The 20,891-nt window shown below is 55.4% G+C and overlaps 1 protein-coding gene across 7 annotated transcripts in view; it reads left to right on the top strand.

Moving 5' to 3' along the window:
- Positions 1 to 20,891, top strand: part of TNPO3 (transportin 3) — a gene marked incomplete at both ends in the record, with an annotated part of 42,336 nt that overhangs the window by 12,410 nt on the left and 9,035 nt on the right. For 3 of the 7 annotated variants that reach the window (XM_082015456.1, XM_082015453.1, XM_082015451.1), the window contains 8 exons: positions 4,601 to 4,801; positions 5,474 to 5,547; positions 7,456 to 7,612; positions 11,000 to 11,143; positions 13,683 to 13,858; positions 17,239 to 17,377; positions 19,642 to 19,788; positions 20,443 to 20,550. In XM_082015456.1, coding sequence (XP_081871582.1) covers positions 4,601 to 4,801; positions 5,474 to 5,547; positions 7,456 to 7,612; positions 11,000 to 11,143; positions 13,683 to 13,858; positions 17,239 to 17,377; positions 19,642 to 19,788; positions 20,443 to 20,550 — 1,146 coding nt within the window. Of the gene's footprint in view, positions 1 to 4,600; positions 4,802 to 5,473; positions 5,548 to 7,380; positions 7,613 to 10,999; positions 11,144 to 13,682; positions 13,859 to 17,238; positions 17,378 to 19,641; positions 19,789 to 20,442; positions 20,551 to 20,891 lie in introns of all 7 variants that reach the window. The other 4 variants (XM_082015450.1, XM_082015454.1, XM_082015455.1 and 1 more) reach the window with 4 other exon arrangements.

The raw sequence follows: 20,891 nt of genomic DNA, 5'->3' as shown, positions 1-20,891 counted from the left end.
CCTGAAGCGCTCGGTTGCTCCCTGGTCGCTGGCGAGCTGTGGTGTTCTTTGCAGTGAGATTGGGTATTTGATAGCTGCAGGCAAAGAGCAAGAACGTATTTATCTCCCAACCCGACATTTCTTTAAGATCTTCCTTACCTGCTCCGCTGCCGTACGCATCTATTCTTGCTAAATACCCCTTCAGAGAGGTTGTTTTTTTCCTTATATATTTATTGACAGGCCAGGTAGTCGTTGTTGGAGCTGTCTGAGAGTGTGCAAGCCAACTTATTTCAGCTCTTGAAGGGTTTATATAATTTCTGACTACGCTGCAGTAAATTTTGGGCACGCAAATAGCTTCTTTTAGTACCGTCAGTCATTAGTGATCACGAAACCATGAATAATTTTGCCGTCTCTGTTGAATCAGTGACTTCCAGACAGTTAGATTATTGCTTGTTTAGCAGAGCTGGGGCTCTCTGGCTTTGATTCTTGCCTGCTTTTTGGTGGGATCTCCTTACACGCTCACTGGTGAGTCCCCCTTTCTGCCTCCGTGTCTGCAATCGCTCAATTCTCAACGCTGTGGAAAAATCTGTGCCCAGTAGTACAGTTGAGAAAGTTTTTAATACGAGTTGCAGAGGCTCTGCTGTGATTGTATTGTAGTTATTTAGTTTCTTAAGAAGGGCTTTTTATTTATTACTAGCTTGGGAATTACCTGGCGGGTATAAATAAATCCGTAGGGTCGTTTCCGTCAGAAACGCCTCCAAATTTTTCTTGCTACCCATTCTGAAGTTTTTACAGGCGAGTTATACACCAGTAACAGCTGGAGTTATTGGAGAAAGCTCATTTAACGGCCCGTGGTCACAGAGGCAGCTGGAAAGGAAGGATCAAAGCCTGGTAACAGCAGAGGAGCTTCTCTGAAGGGAGGCAGCTCTGGAAGGACTTTCTCCTTGGACGTCGTGAGCGGTGCCTCCAAAGCCTGGCGAGCAGCCGTCGAAGCGAGCCCGGCCGGCCGTGTGTCCGTGGGCAGTCTCCTCCGTCCCCCCGACCTCTTGGTGCAGCAAAGTTCAAAGGTAAAAGCGATTCACAGCATCAGTATCGGCCTGAGGCTGGAGACGAGGGTTAGGAGCCAACCTCACGCGTGGCTGGGACGTGACGGGGGCCGGCATTCACTGGGAGGTTACGGTCCGGCGGAGGAAACGTGCCGCGTCCCGTTGAAAGCTGTGAGGAGTGAAGCTCTCCCGCTCCCGCCTGGCTGCGGCGGCAGGTTGCGGCAGGGATGGATTCGCCCGCCGCTGAGGTGGAGTGTGAGGCAATCGCTGCGCTCCTTTTGGGGCTCTTTCCCTTGCGTTTGGATGCAATTGTTTGCTTGAATTTTTCAGAGTTGAGCTGAAAGGAGAAGGGGAGAAGAGATGGGAGAACACCAGAGCGCTGAGCTCCTCGGGCTGGTCTGGGGGTCCCTGACATACGTTAGTCTGGTGTCTGGGAGCCGTTGGGTTTGACAGCTCGGGTACCACGTTTTGGGCTAAAATGCCTGTAGCAATATCTTCTGGCAAAGCTTCAGGGAGTAGATTCAGGAGCTGGGCCCTCTGCTAATATTGGCTATAAAGAAATCAGAATTTTACTTTGCTGTATGCAAAAGAGATTGTTTTTCCCTGGGAATACGACCGGATCATCCTGACCTTGACCTGAAGCCTTCGACAACCTGTCAGACTCTTGGTGGCCTCGTCTCGTGCCCCCGCGTGACGCTGCAGACCCCTGGGCGCGTGCCGGGCCGCGAACCCGGGACGTCTGGTTGCCCGAGCATCGGCTGGTGATGTGTTGGAGACCGCCGCTGTTTCCGGGCACCCGCCTTCCTGCAAGGGGTAGATAAGTTTTGAAACGTGATTATTTTTTCTTTCAAGATAATTTGTTCAGCCTCTGAACGGCAGAAGATTGACGGGGAGCGAGGAATCGCAAGGAGGCTTCTCGAGTGTATTAAAAGCAGAATTTGAAGGCTGGTTTTGCTCCCCGGATGGGGACGGTGGGATGCGTGCTCCTGCGCAGGGGAGGAGCAGAGGTGCCAAAATCCTTTGACGTTTGGGAAAATCCAGGCGATAAAGTGACGATTTAATCCACTGGAGTTAATTCAGGGACGTCCTGGGGCTTAGAACATGTCGGAGACGAGGGCTGCAAAGCCGTTGCCTCATAGCGTGGTTGAAGCTCCGAAATGCTCATCCTACATCTGCTTCCAGGTTTCTGCATCTGCTGAATTTTGTCTTTTTTTAGCCCAGCTAACCGAAGAGCAGTCATCCTGCTCCATTGTATGGACAACGGCTCGGTTTTAACACCCCCTTAGCTTCGTGCGGAGCAAAGCTGCCCAGCGTTTAAGCTCGGTACAGTAAGGCACCGGTCTGTCTTATATTGTCTCCCCGTGCTTAGGCTGGGGACGGGGCGAGGGTAATGCCGAGGTGCCCTTGCGCAGAGGGAACTGGAAGTTTGGAAAATAAAAATATCCGAGAGCCCGCTCTGGGTTTTATGTCAGCCCTGAGGCACCGGGGATGTCGGACCGAGCTCTCCCGTCATTTCTGGAGACGGCCACGCCGGTAGCCTGCACAACCTCCGGGACCTCCCGCCTCGCATTTTCAACAAAAATCCCCTTTTTTCCCGTAACGCGGTATCAGCTGGTGCTGTCACTTGGCCGAAGCGCCCGCTCTGCTTCCCTTGTGGATAACTGGGGTGAGCAATGGGCGCATCCCCAAAAGCTTTCTTTCTTCCCCCCTCTTCATGCCTAAACGTAAGCTTAGGAGGAGAAGTTTGTGACTGAAGGACGAGGGAAGGCGGCAGCCTGGATCCGCTCTTCCGCGCGGAGGTTTCCTCCAGGCAGAGCACGGGGATGGCTTTTTCCCCCGGGGATTTCTGTTCGTCCCGGCGGCTCGACGAACGGTAACGTCCGCATCTAGCAGTGGCTGGTATCACCACCTGGATTTCTGCTTGTAAAGTGGTTTGTTTTTTTTTTAGAGGCAAACAGACAGAATCCTTTGTACTGTAGATGATTTTAATTTATTCAATTGTTCCTTGCACTGCGCTGTTGGACCCGGATAGACTTTACATATATATATATAAAGTCCTCCTGTGGAGCGGTTGTGGGGTCCTGCCTCGCTGGCAGCTAACACGAGGCTTTTGGGGAACCCCTCTTTTTGGGGTGCGATGTTTGTCTGTCTGTAATGCTGGTTCGAACTGTCTTTCACCTCCCCCAAAGAAAAAAAAAAAAGAGAAGTAGCCGCCATCCTCCAGTCCCGTGACCCGTTCGCCTTATTTTCTCTCACGGTTATCTTTTGGGCTCCGAAAGAGTGATTTTTATAGTGATGATAGTGCTGGGAAACACCATCTGATGAGCGTTGGATGTGCTCAGCCGGTTCCTTCGGAGCGTCCCTGGCGTAGCAGCTTTCGGGGAGCAGCTGAGGCGCTTGATGGTCGTCGCACGTGTGGGGTGAATTGCGCGAATCGACTAGTTCGCGCTGAAGTATGCACAGAAATTCAGATTTCAAGGGTTTTGGAAAAAATAAAGCATAAATTTGAATTTTAAAGAGCAAAACAAACGATCTTACCAAAACTAAAACCTGTTGCAGATGTTTCGGGAACGGAGGAGTCTTTTATTGGTTGTCTGAGTCCTTTGAAGATCTCGTTCCTCAACAGGAGTCCTCAGATCCAAGGGTTTCTTCCCAAGCCGTGCCGAAGGGTGCCGGTGGTGGCCCCGCCGCTTGGGTTTGGTGACGCTTGGTGGCCCAGCCACGCTTTCCTGCCCCGACCGGCTTCGTTTTCCCACCAAACGCTGTGCAGTAGGTGCTTCAGCAGGTCTAAGCGGTGCCTGGGCTGCAAAGCGCTGGCCCCCGCCGCTGCCCGTTCCCCATCTCGGCGAGGCGAGGGTGGCACGCTCTCTGGCTCGCCCAGCGCTCTCCCCGGAGCTTCTGGTCCCGCGCGAAGGGCAGAGCCTTCGGCCTCGTCCCAGGCGGGTGGCCCTTCCTTGCCTTGCTGACGACGGTCTCCCTCGTTGGGGGCTCTCCTCCAGGCTCTTCAGCGCGTCTGTAGTCGGCCGTGGAGCCGCCGGTCCCAGTGCATGCTCTTAGGTGGGCCCGGCGGCTTCCATCTTGCGATGACATGCCATGATTTTGATCTGGGGAGACCTTTATCCAATCCTCCTTTTCCCGTCTGTCCCTCGCTGCGCGCTCTCCGGTTTTATTGCTGTGCAAGAGGCGCAGCAGTTACCCACCTCAGCCCGAAAAAGCCTCTTTTGTTGCCCGTTGCTGCAAGGCCGGGCATCGGATCCACTCACGAGTCTGCCGTCCCGGAGGGACTGCGGTAGCTGCGGCCGTGAGTGTCGGGTGCGTGCCGGCAGCTGATCCGCTCCCTCGGCTCCTCCGGTGGCCGTCGCTGCCCCGGCACCTTCGTTAGCCAGCCCCCGTGGCCTGAGCTGTGGCTGCACCGCGGCGTGGCCTCTCCTGGGCAAAACCGTGGGGGTGTTCTGATGGAGGGGATGTGTTTTTGTCTGAGGGAATCTGGACTTTCTCTGAGGCCCGCTGGTAGCCGCTGGGCTTGCTCCTCGCTCCCCTGCCCGCCGGCTGAGGCCGCTGTGCTTTGCCCCCAGGTCCACGCCTGGGAGATCTCCGACCAGTTGCTGCAGATCCGTCAGGATGTGGAGTCGTGCTACTTCGCGGCGCAGACCATGAAGATGAAGATACAGACTTCCTTCTATGAACTCCCCACGGACTCCCACGCGTCGTTACGGGACTCTTTGCTGTCCCACATCCAGAACTTGAAAGACCTGTCACCGGTCATCGTAACCCAGGTAGGTGCTGAGCAGGGCGTGGAAGGAGCCGCTCTGTAAACGTCGGTGAGCGCGAGAGCTCTGAGGCTGCTCTCGGCTGTAAAGCCTGGACCGCGCGGTCCGAACTTGCCCTTGAGGGCAGACTGGTAGCCAGGCGTGTGTCACAGCCCTGCTAAGCCGTTCCTTACAGGAATCGCCGGCTTGCGGGGGGAAGAATAGATGCTGCAGGTCACGCCGATGGTGGCCAGCTCCGGCTTTTGTCACTTCTGGCTTTTTCTGAGGCAAAGCTCTCAGCTGCTTTTCCTCCAGCGTGGAGATCGGAGACGGTCGATGCCTGCAGCCAGCCCGACCGTGTCTCCCAGGACAGAATTGTTTGCCTGCCTTCATTATTTGGTTAAATCAATCACTTGATCCCCTTGTTTGCTGCTTGGGGAGGGTGGGAGGAGGAATAGCTGCTCCTGGGGTTTTCCCCGTGCGCTGCGCTGGAGACAAGCGTTGATCAGCCCAGCAGTGCCCTGGGTGACCGGGGATTTCTCCCGAGGTGCTGGCGTGTTCCCAGCAATCCCTTCGTTCTCTACGCAGCATTCCCATCCGTACGTTTCTGCTGTCAGGCAGATTGCGTCGGTCACCACACTTAGCTGTGTTGGGTTTTTGTTTTGATTTGTTGTTTTCCCCCCCCCCTTCTCCTTGCAGCTTGCTTTAGCAATAGCAGACCTTGCCCTGCAAATGGCTTCTTGGAAAGGCTGTGTACAAACACTGGTTGAAAAGTAAGTAATTGTTTCTGTCATTAAACTCTAAACTGTTCCTCGAGTAAACGTTGACCTGTGTGGTCCAAAAGGCACGCAGCAGCAAACGGCCCGACGGTAGGAAAGTTTTTCTTTCTTGATTAATAAATGAATAAAAGTCTCTTGGACGGTGGCAGGGAGAGGTGGGGCTGTCTGCGGCTCTGTGTAACGGGCTGTACACGCTTCCGTGGACGCGGCGCTCTGAGACTCAGCGATTTTCCTCATCCCTGTTTTTGTTAGGCGTTGATCCCCGTCCCCTCCCAGGATTGAACCGCGAGGTCGGGCCGCTGGCCGCCGCTGTTGGGTGTCCCGAGGCGCGCGCTCGGCCGGTGCAGTAATGCCCGATTTCTGTGGGACAGCATTTTCGCTGCCCCGCGTTGGCTGCCCCGGGAGGCCACGTGCTGTCGTACGGTGACGCTGAGACTGCCCTGTTTGGGCAGATCGTCACCATCCCGAGGTGGCTGCGGTGGGCCGGCTGCGGCTGGAGGCCAGGTGCCCCCCGATGCCGCTCTGTCCCTGCCCTCCTCAGCTGGGCAGGGGAGAGAAAATATAATGAAAAGCTCGTGGATCGAGATAAGGACGGGGAGAGATCACTCACCAGTAACTGTCACGGGCAAAACAGACTCAACTTCGGGAAAATTAATTTAATTTATCACCAATCAAACCAGAGTAGGATAATGAGAGATAACACCAAATCTTAAAACCCCTTCCCCGCACCCCTCCCTTCTTCCCGGGCTCAGCTTCACTCCCCATTTCTCTCCCTCCTCCCCCCCGGCGGTGCAGGGGGACGGGGAATGGGGGTTGTGGTCAGTCCATCACACACTGTCTCTGCTGCTCCTTCCTCCTCAGGGGAGGACTCCTCACCCTCTGCCCTGCTCCAGCCTGGGGTCCCTCCCACTGGAGACCGTCCTCCATGGACTTCTCCAGCATGAGTCCTTCCCACGGGCTGCGGTTCTTCATGAGCTGCTCCAGCCTGGGTCCCCCATGGGTGCCGTCCTTCAGGAACAGGCTGCTCCAGCCTGGGTCCCCCACGGGTGCCGTCCTTCAGGAACAGGCTGCTCCAGCCTGGGTCCCCCACGGGTCCCTCCGCCGGCCCCAGCGCGGGCTGCCCATGGGGTCACGGCCTCCTTCGGGCATCCCCCTGCCCCGGCGTGGGGCCCTCCCCGGGTGCGGGTGCAGATCTGCTCCCCCGTGGAGCTCCATGGGGGCAGGGACACAGCCGGCCTCCCCGGGGGCTTCCCCAGGGGCTGCCGGGGACCCTCTGCTCCGGCGCCTGGAGCCCTCCTGCCCCTCCTGCCCCGGGCCGGGGGCTGCAGGGCTGCCCCTCTCACATGGTCTCGCTCCTCTCTCCGGCTGCAGTTGCCGTTGCTGGTTTTTGCCCTGTTCTTCACTCCGTTCCCCAGCGGCGCTGCCGCCGTCGCCGATGGGCTCAGCCATGGCCAGTGGCGGGTCTGTCTCGGAGACGGCTGGCGTTGGCTCTGTCGGACATGGGGGAAGCTTCTGGCAGCTTCTCACAGAAGCCGCCCCTGGAACCCCCCGCTACCAAACCCTGGCCACACAAACCCAATACACGTCCCCCGTGGTATTTCTGTAGCGGGAGGGACCTCAATTTGTCTGGGCGATGGCACTTGGACTTGATGTGCTGGTGGGCTGGGAACGCTTTTGCCATTTTTCTCTTGAAAAATCTGGAGCTAAGCCACTGACAGAGGCTCTTCTCGGCAGCGCCGTGCCCCCGCGGCTGCGCGCTGGAGTGCGTTCGCAGTAACGCTTTTGCCGAGTCTCTGAAATGCCCCTCCGCCTCGCGCCGGGCTGTGAACCTGCCTGCCGGTTTTTGGCGTGCGCTTGGCTCTCGCCTGCCTTCACGCGCTGTCCTTCTCCCCGTTGTTTCAGGTACAGCAATGATGTAACCTCCCTGCCCTTTCTGCTGGAAATCCTCACGGTGCTGCCGGAAGAGGTCCACAGCCGATCCTTGCGCATCGGAGCCAACCGCCGTACCGAAATCATAGAAGACCTGGCGTACTATTCCAGCACCGTCATCTCTCTGCTGGTAAGGAGACCGAGCCCCGGTCAGCTGCTAAAGAAGTTCACGCAGCTTCTTCTCCCGATCCACATTATTCCAGGTTGGATACGATCAAAAAGCTGGTCTGTGTGAAAACAAGCTGCTTTTATATATTTCGGTTCCAAGCAGATGAAAACCACAGTCGGGTTCCTGTTGTCAGCACTGGATTGAAAATGGAGCTCGTTACGGCAATTTAATAACTTTCTCATCCTCGCGGTGGGGCTCTCCGCGTGAGGACCGCAGTGTTTGAGCTGCCGGTACGGAGCGTGGTGTTCACAAAAAGGTCCTTAGTCTCCCTACTGCCGGATCAGTGCTTGGTTAGGACTGGCGTCCTGCACCGGCTGTGGTAGTTTTGGGTTATTTGATGGTTAAGCAAGAAATAACTTCAGCCCATTATGTGGGGGGGGTGTAGATCTCCTGATCGTCTCTAGGTCATCTCTGGAGCCACACATAGATCTCTTAGAAGACGGGCATTCAGGTGCTTACAACTGTGGTTTCTCTCTCCTCTCACGCCCCTTTCAAGCCTCAGTACGTACCTCGCTTCTGACCGCTGTGATAAGCCAAGGTTATGCATTTAGCTGCAGGTCGCATTTAGTCTTGGCCGAACGGAGAGACTGGAGCTGAATCTCCTGGTTCTTCCAAAGTTTCCTCATCCAGGGAGCGTGCTGTCTCCAAGAACGAGACTGTTGTGGGCCCCAAAACAGGGCGAGTTTGGGGAGCGGGGAGTAAGCGCTGAGGTGAGTTGCTTCAGGGACTGCAAAGAAATCTCCTCGCAGAGAGCTTGAGCTCCTTCAGCTGGTTGAGCTCAGTAAATGAGTAGCCAGCCTGACCCGACTCACGCTTCACGTGGAGCATGTGCCGTAGCCTCTAGAGCTGCCCGTTAGCGTCTGCCATTTCACGCTGCTTATCTAAAGAAGGAAAGATAACGTACCCTCGGCGGCGCGTATCGGGCCCCTGATTCCACCGAGCAGCTGGTTAATGTCACCGCGCTCCAGATGGAGCCGAGGTTTGGCGCGTTTCATTGCAGCGTCTCGTCAGCCCTCGTCTCTCTGCTCTGCAGCCCCGTCTTCCCGTGCTCGGCTGCCCTGCGCTCCCGGGGTCTGGGGTCTCCTCCGTCTCTCCCAGCCACCTCGCTCCAGCCCTGCTAGCCTGTCGGTCAGGATCCCTCATTAATTGAGTTGTAGCTGTTGAAGATAGGAGGAACCTGAAGACCCTTAATACTTTATCCACATGAAATGACCCGTGTTTCGCAGCGCCGTTGCTCCGAATTACAGGATCGCCGTCTCCCTTTGCTGTTAGACTGTCGTTTAGATTTCCTTCTCATTGATGAGCAGAACTGTAGTTTTGCCTTAGTTTTAGAGGCTGTTAGTTCACAGGGCTTTAGTTTTACCTGTGACCGTGTTCTCTTCTTAACTGATACTTCTTCATGTCTTTTCTGTCCCCAGTATCCCTTCCCTCTCTGAATCCCCTTCTCTGATGGGACCCAACACAGATTCCACCCCTACTGATTTTCCTCTGGTTAGTCTGGAGAAGAGGGTGGAGTAGAGGTGAGGAGGGCCCAGTTTAAGTTCCCGTTCTGTTTCCACACTGCTTTTTGTGGGTCCGTGGTCAAGAAAGCCCCAGAGAGTACCTGGGATAGAGATATGACCGTGGCAGATACTTCTGGTGGATGTGTCATGCTTGTGCAATGTCTGGCGTCGGCTCTCCCCGCGGAGGCCTGGGAAGGAGGCGTCGTTTGCCGGAGTCACTCCGCTGACTCCGAAGGAAGAGGGATTGTCATCATCAAGGGTGTATCGGGACACAGATTTGAGCTGTGTCCTCCGCTCAACAGCGGCTCAGGTCTGGCTTGAGAAGACTCTCCTCCCCGTCAGGGCTGTATTTATCTCGGCAGAGCTCCATGCCGTTACCACCACAGCCCAGTTCCCCATTTCCGTAGGCTTAGTTGTCTCCGAACGAGTCCTCGCTCCCTCCTGAAACCCTTCTCACCTTCCTCGAATCCCTGCGCCGCGCCATCCCTCCCGGCTGCCTCCGGCCCTCCGCGTTCTTCCTAGCCGGTCTCGGAGAAGTCTGGCCGTCACATCGGTGAGACGGGCGACATCGCCTCGCTCCGGCTGCTCGCGGCCTTACCGGAGACGATGCGAGGCGCCGGTCTTGGGTTGCCGAAGGTCGTAGCCCTGTCGTAAGGCTTTCTGTTCAGACTTTCCCTGCCTCTGCCTGGAGCTTTCGTGGTAAATCCCAGCACAGGCATTTCAACCACCTGCCTGAAGAGCAAAATTAAATTTTCTGCGTAGGATTCAAATGCTAAATTCACTTTCTTCAGTTACAAAATGGGGGGGTTAAAAAATTCTACAGGGACTGTAATGAAGTACAACATTCTGCCTTCAAGAGTGAAGCATCAAGAGAGGAGTGGGGATCGCTGGAAGCGCTCATGTGCAGGATTGCTCGGCCAGTCTAGGATTCCTCTCCAGGTCCTGCCTGTCCACCTATTCTTCCTTTCCCTCAGCCTGGCGAGGTCAGGGCTTCCTTTGGCGTTAGGTTTTGGTAAGGGTTGCTGTTAGGCGCTGTTGTGCGGCAGAAGCGTTGGCCATCGCTGGAAATGAGGGCTGGCTGCTGCCAGACCCGCATCCCCCCTGACGCTGCGATGGTGTGTTCGGGTCGGCCTTTGGGGGAGGTTTGACCCTCAGGACCCATCTTCTCTTTGGCAGCCGGTTGTTTTGTGGTGAGGAACGTTAAATTGAGATGTGAGTGAGTTTAGGGATTTGGCACGTATGAAACTCGTTCATGTCCGTGCTCTACCAGTCTGAGACAGGATTCTGCAGAAAACTGATGGGCTGGGAATGAATGAAAACCCTCAGCCTGCTCTTCTCGCTTCTGTAGCAGCAGCTGGAGTTGACTTGAGAGGTTTTTGGCTCTGCCCCTACATCTCACCAAGCCCAGGGCTACTTTACTCAGGGATGGGGCTGTTGGAAGCGGTCTGCGTTCTCAAATGTGCTTCATGAGGACCTTCAGAGGGTGCTCAAAGTCCACGTGCTCTCGAGAGGGTGTTCCTGATTACAAAACCGGTGTGGGGACATGGTCACCCTAGGTGGATGCAGAAGTCCTCTCTGCTGGTGTGGGCATCCTTGGGTGTCTTCTGGTCAGAGTCCTGCTTCCACGTCGGTAAAACACTGCTGGATTGCTGAAAGCTGTGCCTGCACTTGGAGGGATCACTGCTGACTGCCCCAGGCCTCTGTGTCTTGCTAAGATTCGTGGGGGAGTTCTTGATGCTAGTTGCAGAGACTCCAGGATGGCTTTCCAAAAGTTATTTATTCTTTTGCTTGTGAAATTGCATGTTGGTGTTGGGGTGCTAAGCAGATCTCCCTTGTCCTGCCGTAGATGACGTGCGTGGAGAAAGCAGGCAACGATGAGAAGATGCTCATCAAAATCTTCCGGTGCCTGGGGAGCTGGTTCAACCTGGGTGTCCTGGACAGCACCTTCATGGCGAACAGCAAGTTACTGTCTCTCCTCTTCGAGGTGCTGGTGAGTATTTCTCTTGGGAAATGAGGTAGTGGGCCTTGGCTGCCAGGATGACGTCACTTTTAAATCCGAGAGCGATGGGGATTGACGCCCCTTTTCCATGTGCGCCATGCAGGTACGGAAGGTGAGTTTTGACCCTCCTGTCTTGAGTAGGAGCCCTCTGGGCTTTACCTTGGTCGGCGGCTCAGAGCACGCTGTCCCTCGCTGCTAGCAGATGGAGAGGAGGACGCTCTCTCTGCGCAGTAGCAGGTCTGTGCTGCCTGAAATGGTGACCTTCCTTCTGTACCGGTTGTCCACCTTGGAGGACAGTCGGAGAGCAGCAACGCGTGCCAAGAGGCCTCTCCGGCTGCCGCTGCGGGTTCCCCCACGTCTTTCCCTGCCTCCCGCTAGCCCTGGGAAACTTAGAGGACAGCGCATCAGTGACACCCTGTATTGGCTAGTCTCTCAAGGGTGACACCAGAAGAACGCTCAAGGGTTTGCTCCACCTGCGTGCTCGCTCCTTAGTTCAGGATTTGTGGTGTGGGCACGAGGCTGACGGGCAGAACGTATTGGCAGAGCTTTGGGATGCAAACAAAAAAGCACGTGTGTGTTCAGCTCTTTGCGAGGAGGAAAGAGCCTCTCCAGCTCCTTCAGGATTATTCTTTCCTGCCCATCTTCTGTTTTGACCTGGAGAATATGTGTTCAGAGGGGAGCACCATCCCCTGTTCTCAGGCAGGCGTGAAAGACGCCGAAATCCCTCCCGAGCAGATGCCCTTGCCTGGTTTTACTGAAGCCCTTCTCGGCCAGCCGGCTCAGCTATCCCGAGAGCATTGCTCCCAAGTGATTCCCCGCACCGCTTGGGAGTTGCGGCTTTTCCTGCGGAGAGACGGTGGCCGGGGAGAGCCGAGGTCGCTGCTGTCTGCAGCGTGTCAGGCTGAGGCAGGGCTGCCGCAGAGCCGGCGTGCCGGGTCCTGCTGCGGTGCCACGAGCGATCCTTTCATCTCCGTAAACGTGGCACTACGCTCACCAGCAGACAGTACGTCAAGAAAAAAGCTCAAAGACTATTTAATCTATTTATATCCGTTCTCCTTATTCCTACTGTACTAATCATCGATTTTGGAGCCTATATTAAGCAGATATCTTGTCTAGCTCAAGCAGGAGCCCGGTTCCATTTTTCTGTGATGGTTGCAAAACACTCAGGGCAGAATAGAAGCTTTAACACCTGAGAAATGGCCGTTTCTAGCTGTTGCCGTGGATTGCCGCTGCTGCCGAAGCAGGTGCCAGGAATTTGAGCGTACTTGGACTTTAAAAGAGAGAGAGTTTTGGTCTGAAACATGCGGTGCTTGGTCCTTGCTCCAAGCCAAATGGTTTTATGGGGCTCTGAGCAAAACACGTTTGTTCAGTGTGGTGCTGAAGTAAGTTTGCCATCCTCATGAGCTTAAGTATTGGTTCATCTTGGCTTTAAAAGTTTTATTCCTTCTTGAAGGAACTGCGTTTGCTTAATACTGAAATCAAGGTGGGGTTTTTTTCCCCAGATTTTCAATAAAATAATATTTTATTCCTTTTCTAATATTTTAACCTCAGAAAATTAACTCCTGGAGGGTCTTTTTTTTTCCAGAGGTTTCCGCTGCGGCACTGCCCGGACCTGCGACCCAGCGCAGGGATTATCTATTCCTCCTCCCGTTGTTAAACAGGATCCTTCATTTGCATCTGTTCCGCCGTGCCGCTTCAATTAACAACAAACGCAGGCGGGAGAAGGAACAGGCAACATTCACACAGGGAGCCGGCTCCCGAGCCGTGCTGCGGCAGAAACCGTCTCCTCCAGGACACGGCGTTTGGCTTCACTAGCCTTTTTGTTGTGTTAATGTCGCTTTTAAACGGGGCGTTTTTTCCTTCCACCTTCACGTGGGACCATGACTTGTTTTCCAAACGTGTGGAGATCTCGTGCGAGAGGACGCGCAGAGTTCCCGCTCCTTTGTTTCCTCTCGGTGCTTCGCTGTTTGCTCTCCTCCTTGGCATGCCGGCCCCGTCTCCCTCCGTAATTGCGCGGGGCTCCGCGGGAGCCGTTAAATCAGCCTCGCACAATCGCTATCGGCGTCTACCGGGCCTGAGATCCACTTGTTCACCCCCCGGACCATCACGATGATAAAACGTTTCACGCGTGCTCGTGAGAAACCTCGTCTCCATCCGCACCGAGGATGCGACGATCCGTAGGGTCCCTTCCAGTTGAGATATTCTGTCGTTCTGTGACCCAGCCAGGGTGATGAGCAGCGCAATGTTTTATTTCCTCGGAACGGATCTCGCTTGGCATTTTGCCTCCTGCGTTTTGCCTCTCCCGAGGAAGACTCGGTGGGGTCCCGTTGGGGAGAGGCGGTTTAGGCCTCAAGTGTTTGGGGTGGTAAAGTGGCACAGGCTTTGCAGGGCTGGTGGGAGCGGGTTTTTGGGAGCTGGGGCTATGCAGAAGCTGTACAAACTATTTCAGGAACAACAGAAGACTAGTTTTTCCATTACCATCTCATTTCACATGTAATCACCGGGCTTTTCTGCTCCTCGTTTCTTGCAGCAACAAGACAAGACGTCATCAAACCTCCACGAAGCCGCTTCGGACTGCGTGTGCTCAGCCCTCTACGCCATCGAGAACGTGGAGACGAACCTTCCCCTGGCCTTGCAGCTTTTCCAGGGCGTCCTCACCCTTGAGAGTGCCTATCACATGGCTGTAGCACGCGAGGACCTAGACAAGTAAGTGAACTTGCAGCCGTAGCTGAGCCCAGGAAGGAAGGAGAGGTACAGTAACTAACTGTCACGCTGTCTGTCCGCGGTTATTTTTGGAATCCATGGCGTTTGCGTGCGGCACTCTGAAGTCTCTTATGCAAATAAGGATTCGTTGAGCCAAGAGAAGTGAGCAGATGACTTCCTCGCCCTGGGCGCTCCGGTTTGTGCTCCAGGCACACGTGCTCAGGTCAGGCTTCGGCAGAGCGTTAGGCTGTTGCCCCGGCTTGCTGGGGTGCTTGGTCTTCCTTCCAGTGGGCGAAGCACGAGGGAAGTGTCCTGAGGTGCAGCGGATGCGTTGCTTACCTTAAAATAGAGTTTAGAAGTGACCCGTTGCTCCTACTGCCTCCTCTCTGCAAACGTCCGTACCTGGCTCCAGTATTCCCAATGGGAAGAGGACTGGATGTGCCAGTTGGGTCAGCAGCCCCTCCTTCTAGATTTGCAAGAAACTGTAGCCTTTGTGCCTTGATCGGGCACGTTGAAACCAGCGCTTCACGCATGTTGGCTGCTACGAAACATCGTCGCTCTGATCGGAAACCCTCTGGTCGGCCCTCGCTTGGTTCTAGGCCGGTTCATGCCTATTCTCTTGCCAACATTGTCTTTACTTGAATAGTTCCCCAGCTGGTGCTTGTTCCCGGATGCGTTTGTAGGTAGGAGGCAGCCAGCCTTGAGTTTGCATAAACAAGCCCAGCTCTTTCAGTCCTGAGACGGCTTTCTTTTCCCTGGCTGATCTTTAGTGCTCCCATTCCGAATTCAGCTTCCTTGGGCACAAGGGCCCGAGAGCTACATGCTGCTCCAGGAGAGATCTTGCTCCCGCGTGTTGGCATCGTGGCACCCCTGTGTGCAGGCAACGCCTTGCCCAACGTCGCGAGGTCACAAGAAAGGCAAAAGACATCAGCGTTTTGGTCATCCTGTGACTGACGAGTCCATCCGCAAGTTGTCAGAGGCGGACAACTTTTCCTGTTCAGGTTCAGATGGTTTTCATTCTTCTTCCGCACAGAATCACGGAATCATTAAGGTTGGAAAAGACCTTTAAGATCATCAAGTCCAGCCATCAACCCAACACCCCCATGCCCACTAACCCATGTCCTTGAAATATATTGAGATACCGCCGCCCAGCTTTACCAGCGAACACCGTTAGTGCTCGCTCTGCCTTTTTCACGTGTCTCTGGCTAATGACCGTAGACAAGATCAGTTGTGAGGTGGATCTCGAATCTCCCTAGCACCAAACTGGTATTTCCTCTTCGACACAGCCTGCTAACCGCCGCGCTAGCCGACCGTTCCGCCCTTCCTCGGCTGTGCTTTATCCAGTCTAACCAGCTTCTGTGTGACACCGCGCGCTCCTGTCCGGCTCCATTTCTCCTCTTTCAAAACGTTGCTGATAAGAATAAGGTGGGACCAATCTACTTACGGTAAACCCCTGTTGCATTTCACCCGCTTCCCTCCAACCGCTGTCTATTTAGAAAATGAGGTAGGGACTTGCTCGTGCTACCGAGGGCAGATTAATTGGCCTGTATTTGCCAGACCCTCTGTGCCATTGCCAAATACGAGCGCGTTTTGTGGCTGCGCGAGGTGATGGAAGCCTCAAGACCAGCAGTGAAGGTGTAAGACAGATGTCCGGTGTCTGGTTTTTGACTCCTGGGACAGCAGGTAGCCAGTCCCCGCTCCTTCCACTCAGAGGTAAGCAGATCTTCGTGTCTAAAGAGCCTCCTCACTCCTCCTGCCTTCACGCCTCCTGCTCGGCCACAGGATTGAAAACCGAGGCATATTCGCGTCGTTGCAGCTGTGCCACAGACCTTTCATCGTGCCGGTGTCTTCCACTGGCCGTTCGTTAGGGCTGGAAAAGCCTGTGCTGTTTTTGTGACTCTCCTTGGCAGGGCCTGGCACTGGTTTGGCTTCTGGCAATTCTCGCGTGATCTCTGCTCTCATCTCGCCTTCCAGAATCCAGCTGTCTGCTCTTCAGTCCTCCTCCCGCCAGCCCTTCGGCTGCGCGGAGGCGCTTGGCTCCCGGGCTTTTCCGATGACTTAGGTTCAAGAGCTCAACAGGCACCCTCCTCCCTTCGTTTCAGCTTGGGGCGCAAAGTCCGGATAACGTGGGCGCCTTGGACTCGGAGAAGTTCCCAGCCCCTGCCGTGTTGAGTGAGATTTCCACAAGGGAAATGAGTAGTTCCTCCTCAAAGTTAGCCCTTTCGAAATCCAAGATTGTAGTAGCGTCTGTCCCTATTTATCCTTCCATTTGAGACCAACAGAAAGAGTCTTCAGTTGTCAGGCGTGTAAAAGTTTGTTGTAACATCCTCTCTGCTTGCCAAGATTGACTTTGCAGTAGCATCTTTTCGGCCTGAGACTTGCTGACAAATCCGAAAGCTTTCGTCTGCAGGAATCGCTGGGGCACGCTGCAATTAGCAGCGTCTGCTCTCCAGCACCCCTGGGCGCTTCCAGGTATTGTATAAAGGCGCTGCCAGCATCTCACCGTGTTTGATCCGGTCCTGGGGATACACTGCGGAGCTGGCGGGTTGTGTAAGTTGTGAAGCCTTTTGGGGTTAAAAAAAAACCCCCAAAACCCAAAAAACCTCACGTGGGGGACTCGCCGCTGCCTTTAAGAAGGGCTTTAGGGTGTGTTTGCAGCACATCTCTGGATGCGTCTTGCTTTAGGAGTTCCTAAACCTCTCCAGAACAGGAATACTAAAACCAAAGCCCGGGACTAACAGCTTACCTCACGACTGTCCCCCAAATCCCTGATCTGAGGTCGTTTTCTTGGTGAGGAGCAGTCCTTGGTTCAATGCCGTGCTTGCTCCGTCACCGTGCTCTGGCTCCAGGAGGTTCGCTCTCTGGTTCTGCAATCTTAAAGCGGAGTGGAGCTTGTATTTTCAGCCACTCAGTGGTTTTTGTCTCCAGGGCAGCTCTGTTTTAACGCAGCGCTGTCCCCCGTATCGGCAACGGGACACCCTGGCTTTATTTTTAAAAGAGGTCTGTGTGTTTGTCTCCTGAAACGTGGCACCTTCCGGGTGCTGAATTCGACTCGAGCTGTTTTGTAGCGGATGCCCTGTGCCTTGTCGCCCGATGCTGTGGGTCTGGAGAGGTTTTCTCAGATGCTGGGGGCAATATGAAAATTTCGTAAGATTTGCTCATCGGAACCCAGTGTTTTCACCTGCTTCTGAACAAAGCCAAGTTCCCCCACTTAAGCGTTGCCCAACTGCTGACGGAAAGCTGAAGCAGAAGCTGGTATTTCTTGGTCTGAGACGAGGCTCCGGGGCACGTTACCTGCACGGATCAAATCTCTCCTGGGCTGGGATATCTGTCCCCGTGTGGAAGATCTTTCTGACTTGTGCCCTGTTTTTTTCCTTCACCAGGGTGCTCAATTACTGCCGTGTTTTCACCGAGCTGTGCGAGACGTTCCTAGATAAAATAGTTTGTACGCCAGGCCAAGGGCTGGGCGACCTGCGGACGCTGGAGCTGCTGCTGATATGTGCAGGTCACCCGCAGTACGAGGTGAGTGAGGTTTACCCGTCTTTTCCTCACCCCGAGGAGAAAAAAGCCCAAAAACCTTTCTCTTTGGTCGCCACGTGGTCGGGAGGCTTCAGCTCCTGGGAGCTGCCGGCCTTGGAACGCCCGCTCTGCGTTGCTGAGGCAGAGAGCTGGCTTAGCTTCCCTCTCCCGGCGCCCCGGGCGCGTGAGACTGTGCGCACAGCTCTGACCCCCACCTCTTCTCTTCCCAAATGTCCAACTTCAGTTAAGCGTTGCGGGGATCGCAGCGTGGCTCGTGGTGACTTTGTCCTCCAAGTACGTTAAATGCTGTTTTGCGTCAAAGCTCCCTGACCATTCCCCGGTAAATGCGGAACGCTGTGTTTAGGATGCGGTCTCCTTTGAAACCCCGCGTTTGTTCTTCCGAAACTGTTCATTAAGCCCCAGCAGCTGATCCCTGGCTGACTCGTGTCTGCGTTCAGCGGGCGGAGGCTCCTTCGCAGAGGGGTCGTCCTGCTGAATCGGACGCGGGGAGCAGGGATTTGCCTGCTGGGATTTGCTGGGGTGCGCTCCCTTCCTCCCCCCCGTCTTTAAGGTTCCACGAGGGGAGGGATGCCATCCCTGGATCTCCAGAACGGGGGTTTCCAGAAGGGAATCAGACAGAAGCGGCAGGCGAGTTTAGCCAAGAAACGATGGCTGCTGCGATGCAACCTCGGGGGCTCGTTTACGCTGGAAAATCGTGGAGTAACTGGGCTTGGAGTCAGGCCTCCGCGCTGCTCGCTTGGCACTCGGTGCCTCTTTTAGTCCCCTTTCCAGGTCTGTTAAGCTCAGTCTCCCTTGAGCATGACCTTGTCCTGTGCCAGGGATGCTTAGGAGGACTTGAAGCTCTGTAGCTGCTCCTCAAAAAATCTGCACTCTTTTTTTTTTTTTTTTCCTGCGATAACCGCAGTTACGAAGAGGCTGTAGCAGCTTTGGAGCAGCGTCCCCTTTCTTGGAGATGTTTGCTCCTGCCTGGGATTGCCGACCCCCTCGCATCATTAGCCCAAGCCTGCGTGCACCCCGAGCCAGCCATCAGGATGGTTAGAGCATTACAGAATCACAGACTCATTAAGGTTGGAAAAGACCTCTAAGATCATCAAGTCCAACCACCAACCCAACACCCCCATACCCCCTAAACCATGTCCTGAAGCGCCACATCCACACGTTTTTTGAACACTTCCAGAGATGGCGACTCCACCACCTCCCTGGGCAGCCTGTGCCAGTGCCTGACCACCCTCTCGGTGAAGAAATTTTTCCTAATCTCCAATCTAAACCTTCCCTGGCGCAACTTGAGGCCATTTCCTCTCGTCCTGTCGCTGGTTACTTGGGAGAAGAGACCAACACCCTCGTCGCCACAACCCCCTTTCAGGCAGCTGTAGAGAGCAATGAGGGCTCCCCTCAGCCTCCTCTTCTCCAGACTGAACACCCCCAGTTCCCTCAGCCGCTCCCCATCAGACTTGTGCTCCAGACCCCTCCCCAGCTCCATTGCCCTTCTCTGGACACGCTCCAGCACCTTAACGTCCTCCTTGTAGTGAGGGGCCCAACACTGAACACAGGATTCAAGGTGCGGCCTCACCAGCGCTGAGTCCAGGGGCACGATCCCTGCCCTGCTCCTGCTGGCCACACCATTGCTGGTACAGGCCAGGACGCTGTTGGCCACCTTGGCCACCTGGGCACACTGCTGTGAGCGTGAGGATTAAACACGGTGAGGATCAGTGTAGGTGGGCAAACTCTTCCACCGCTGTGGCTCTCTGGTGGTGACAGCGTACCTGGAAGCGGCAAAATACCCCGTAGCGTGTTGGGACAGGCCGGGTACTAAACGTTTCCCGCTGCGTGAGCCAGGCCGGAGCACGTGCACGAACCGCGTCGGCGTCAGGGAGACAGAAGTTTATCACTGGCAGAGTTGACTGACGGGAGATGAGGTGATGGCCACGCTTTGAAGCAAGAGGCGGTTCTTACGCCGCCGTGTTAATGCTGCAGAGAAGCGGCTTTACTCCCGAGGGCTGCTGAGGGGTTTTCAGATTAAGTCGGTGGGTTTAAAATCCCTTCTCAGGTGACAAGCAGCAGAGGAGGTCGGCGAAGCTGGGGGAACCGCTCCACGTTTCATCGTCGCATGAAGAAGCAGCACGGCCGATGGAAGCCTGTGGTACCCCGCCACGCTGCAGGCGCCTGCAGAGAAGAGGGAGCACCAGCAGAGTGGAGAAAATAACGCTCCGTTGATAACAAGACGCTGAATTTTTCTTTCTAAACAGGTGGTAGAAATTTCATTTAACTTCTGGTACAGACTGGGAGAGCACCTGTACAAGACAGACGACGCGGTCATCCACAGCATCTTCAAAGCCTACATCCAGCGCCTGCTCCACGCTCTGGCCAGACACTGCCAGCTCGACTCGGACCACGTAAGGCTGCGCTTGCTTTGTCCCTCTGGAGGCGGTGGGGTGGTGGGATGCGTCTGTCCCCGCTGCCGCACGCCGACGGCTCTCCGTAGCTATAGGGCTCTGCGGGTACTGCAGCTGCAGTAACTGCAGAGAGAGGAGAGAGGGTCGTTACAATTGCTGCGATAAACCTCTTTTCGTCAAGTCGGCTCTTGTTCTAACGGAGCTTTCTGGCGTCCCGCTGCTGCGGGGTGACCCTCTCCCGCCTCCCCCCAGGCGCTTCCCGTTTTGGGAGCTGCGGAGAGGTGCGTCGTCCCCTGCTCGGGGGCGTTTGTGTTGGAATAAAGCTTGCACAGCTCGCTAGCCGCAGTGCTGTCATCCCCCTCCTTGACATCCGGGATGCTTTATCCTTCTTCCGTCTCTGCCCGTGCTCCTCGTCCCCTTGATTTCCATCCCTTCACCCGCATGTCGGAGCAGGAATACGCAGCACGCGTTCAGGCTGTTGGCGTTCTCCTTGCGCGCGGTTCTCCTTCAGCAGCTTGGTGTGGGGAGAGGCGGCAGAAACGACGGATCTCCTCTCTCGAACGGAGTTGCTTGTCTCGTCCTGCCTGTGGGCAAACGGGAACCTGGATTTCTCTGAGCTGCTCTCACCCTTTTTCCCTCCCTAACCTCTCTTAGGAGGGTGTCCCAGAGGAGACGGATGACTTTGGGGAGTTCCGGATGCGGGTCTCGGACCTGGTGAAAGACCTGATCTTCCTGGTGGGATCGGTGGAGTGTTTTGCTCAGGTGGGTTTGGCGGGAGCATCGCGAGGCATCCGTCGCTGGGCTGGAGGTAGCCAAGCCCTGGTGGCCTTCAGGGTGGGGAGGAGGTCACACACGTTATCTCCTCGTGCACAAGGAAGCAACCGTGTCTTGAAGTCGGTGGTGGGGACTGCTCTGGGAGAAGCAGGAGGTCTCACACTGGGGGGAGCGGTACCATGGTCCCAAAATAGCAGGGTGATCTGCGGAACCACGGGGGTTTCTGCAGCTCCGCGCCTGGAGTCTGGTATTTCTGGGGTCGGAGGAGGTGAGGAGCGGGTGGTGATCTCGCAGGGTGGGATGCACCACTGCGTGCCCACGAGCTGGCT

Source organism: Phaethon aethereus, assembly GCF_964289735.1.
Source record: "Phaethon aethereus genome assembly, chromosome: 1".
Lineage (NCBI taxonomy): Eukaryota > Metazoa > Chordata > Aves > Phaethontiformes > Phaethontidae > Phaethon > Phaethon aethereus.
The sequence above is the reverse complement of the archived record's forward strand: the minus strand, read 5'-3'. Positions and strand labels throughout refer to the sequence as shown.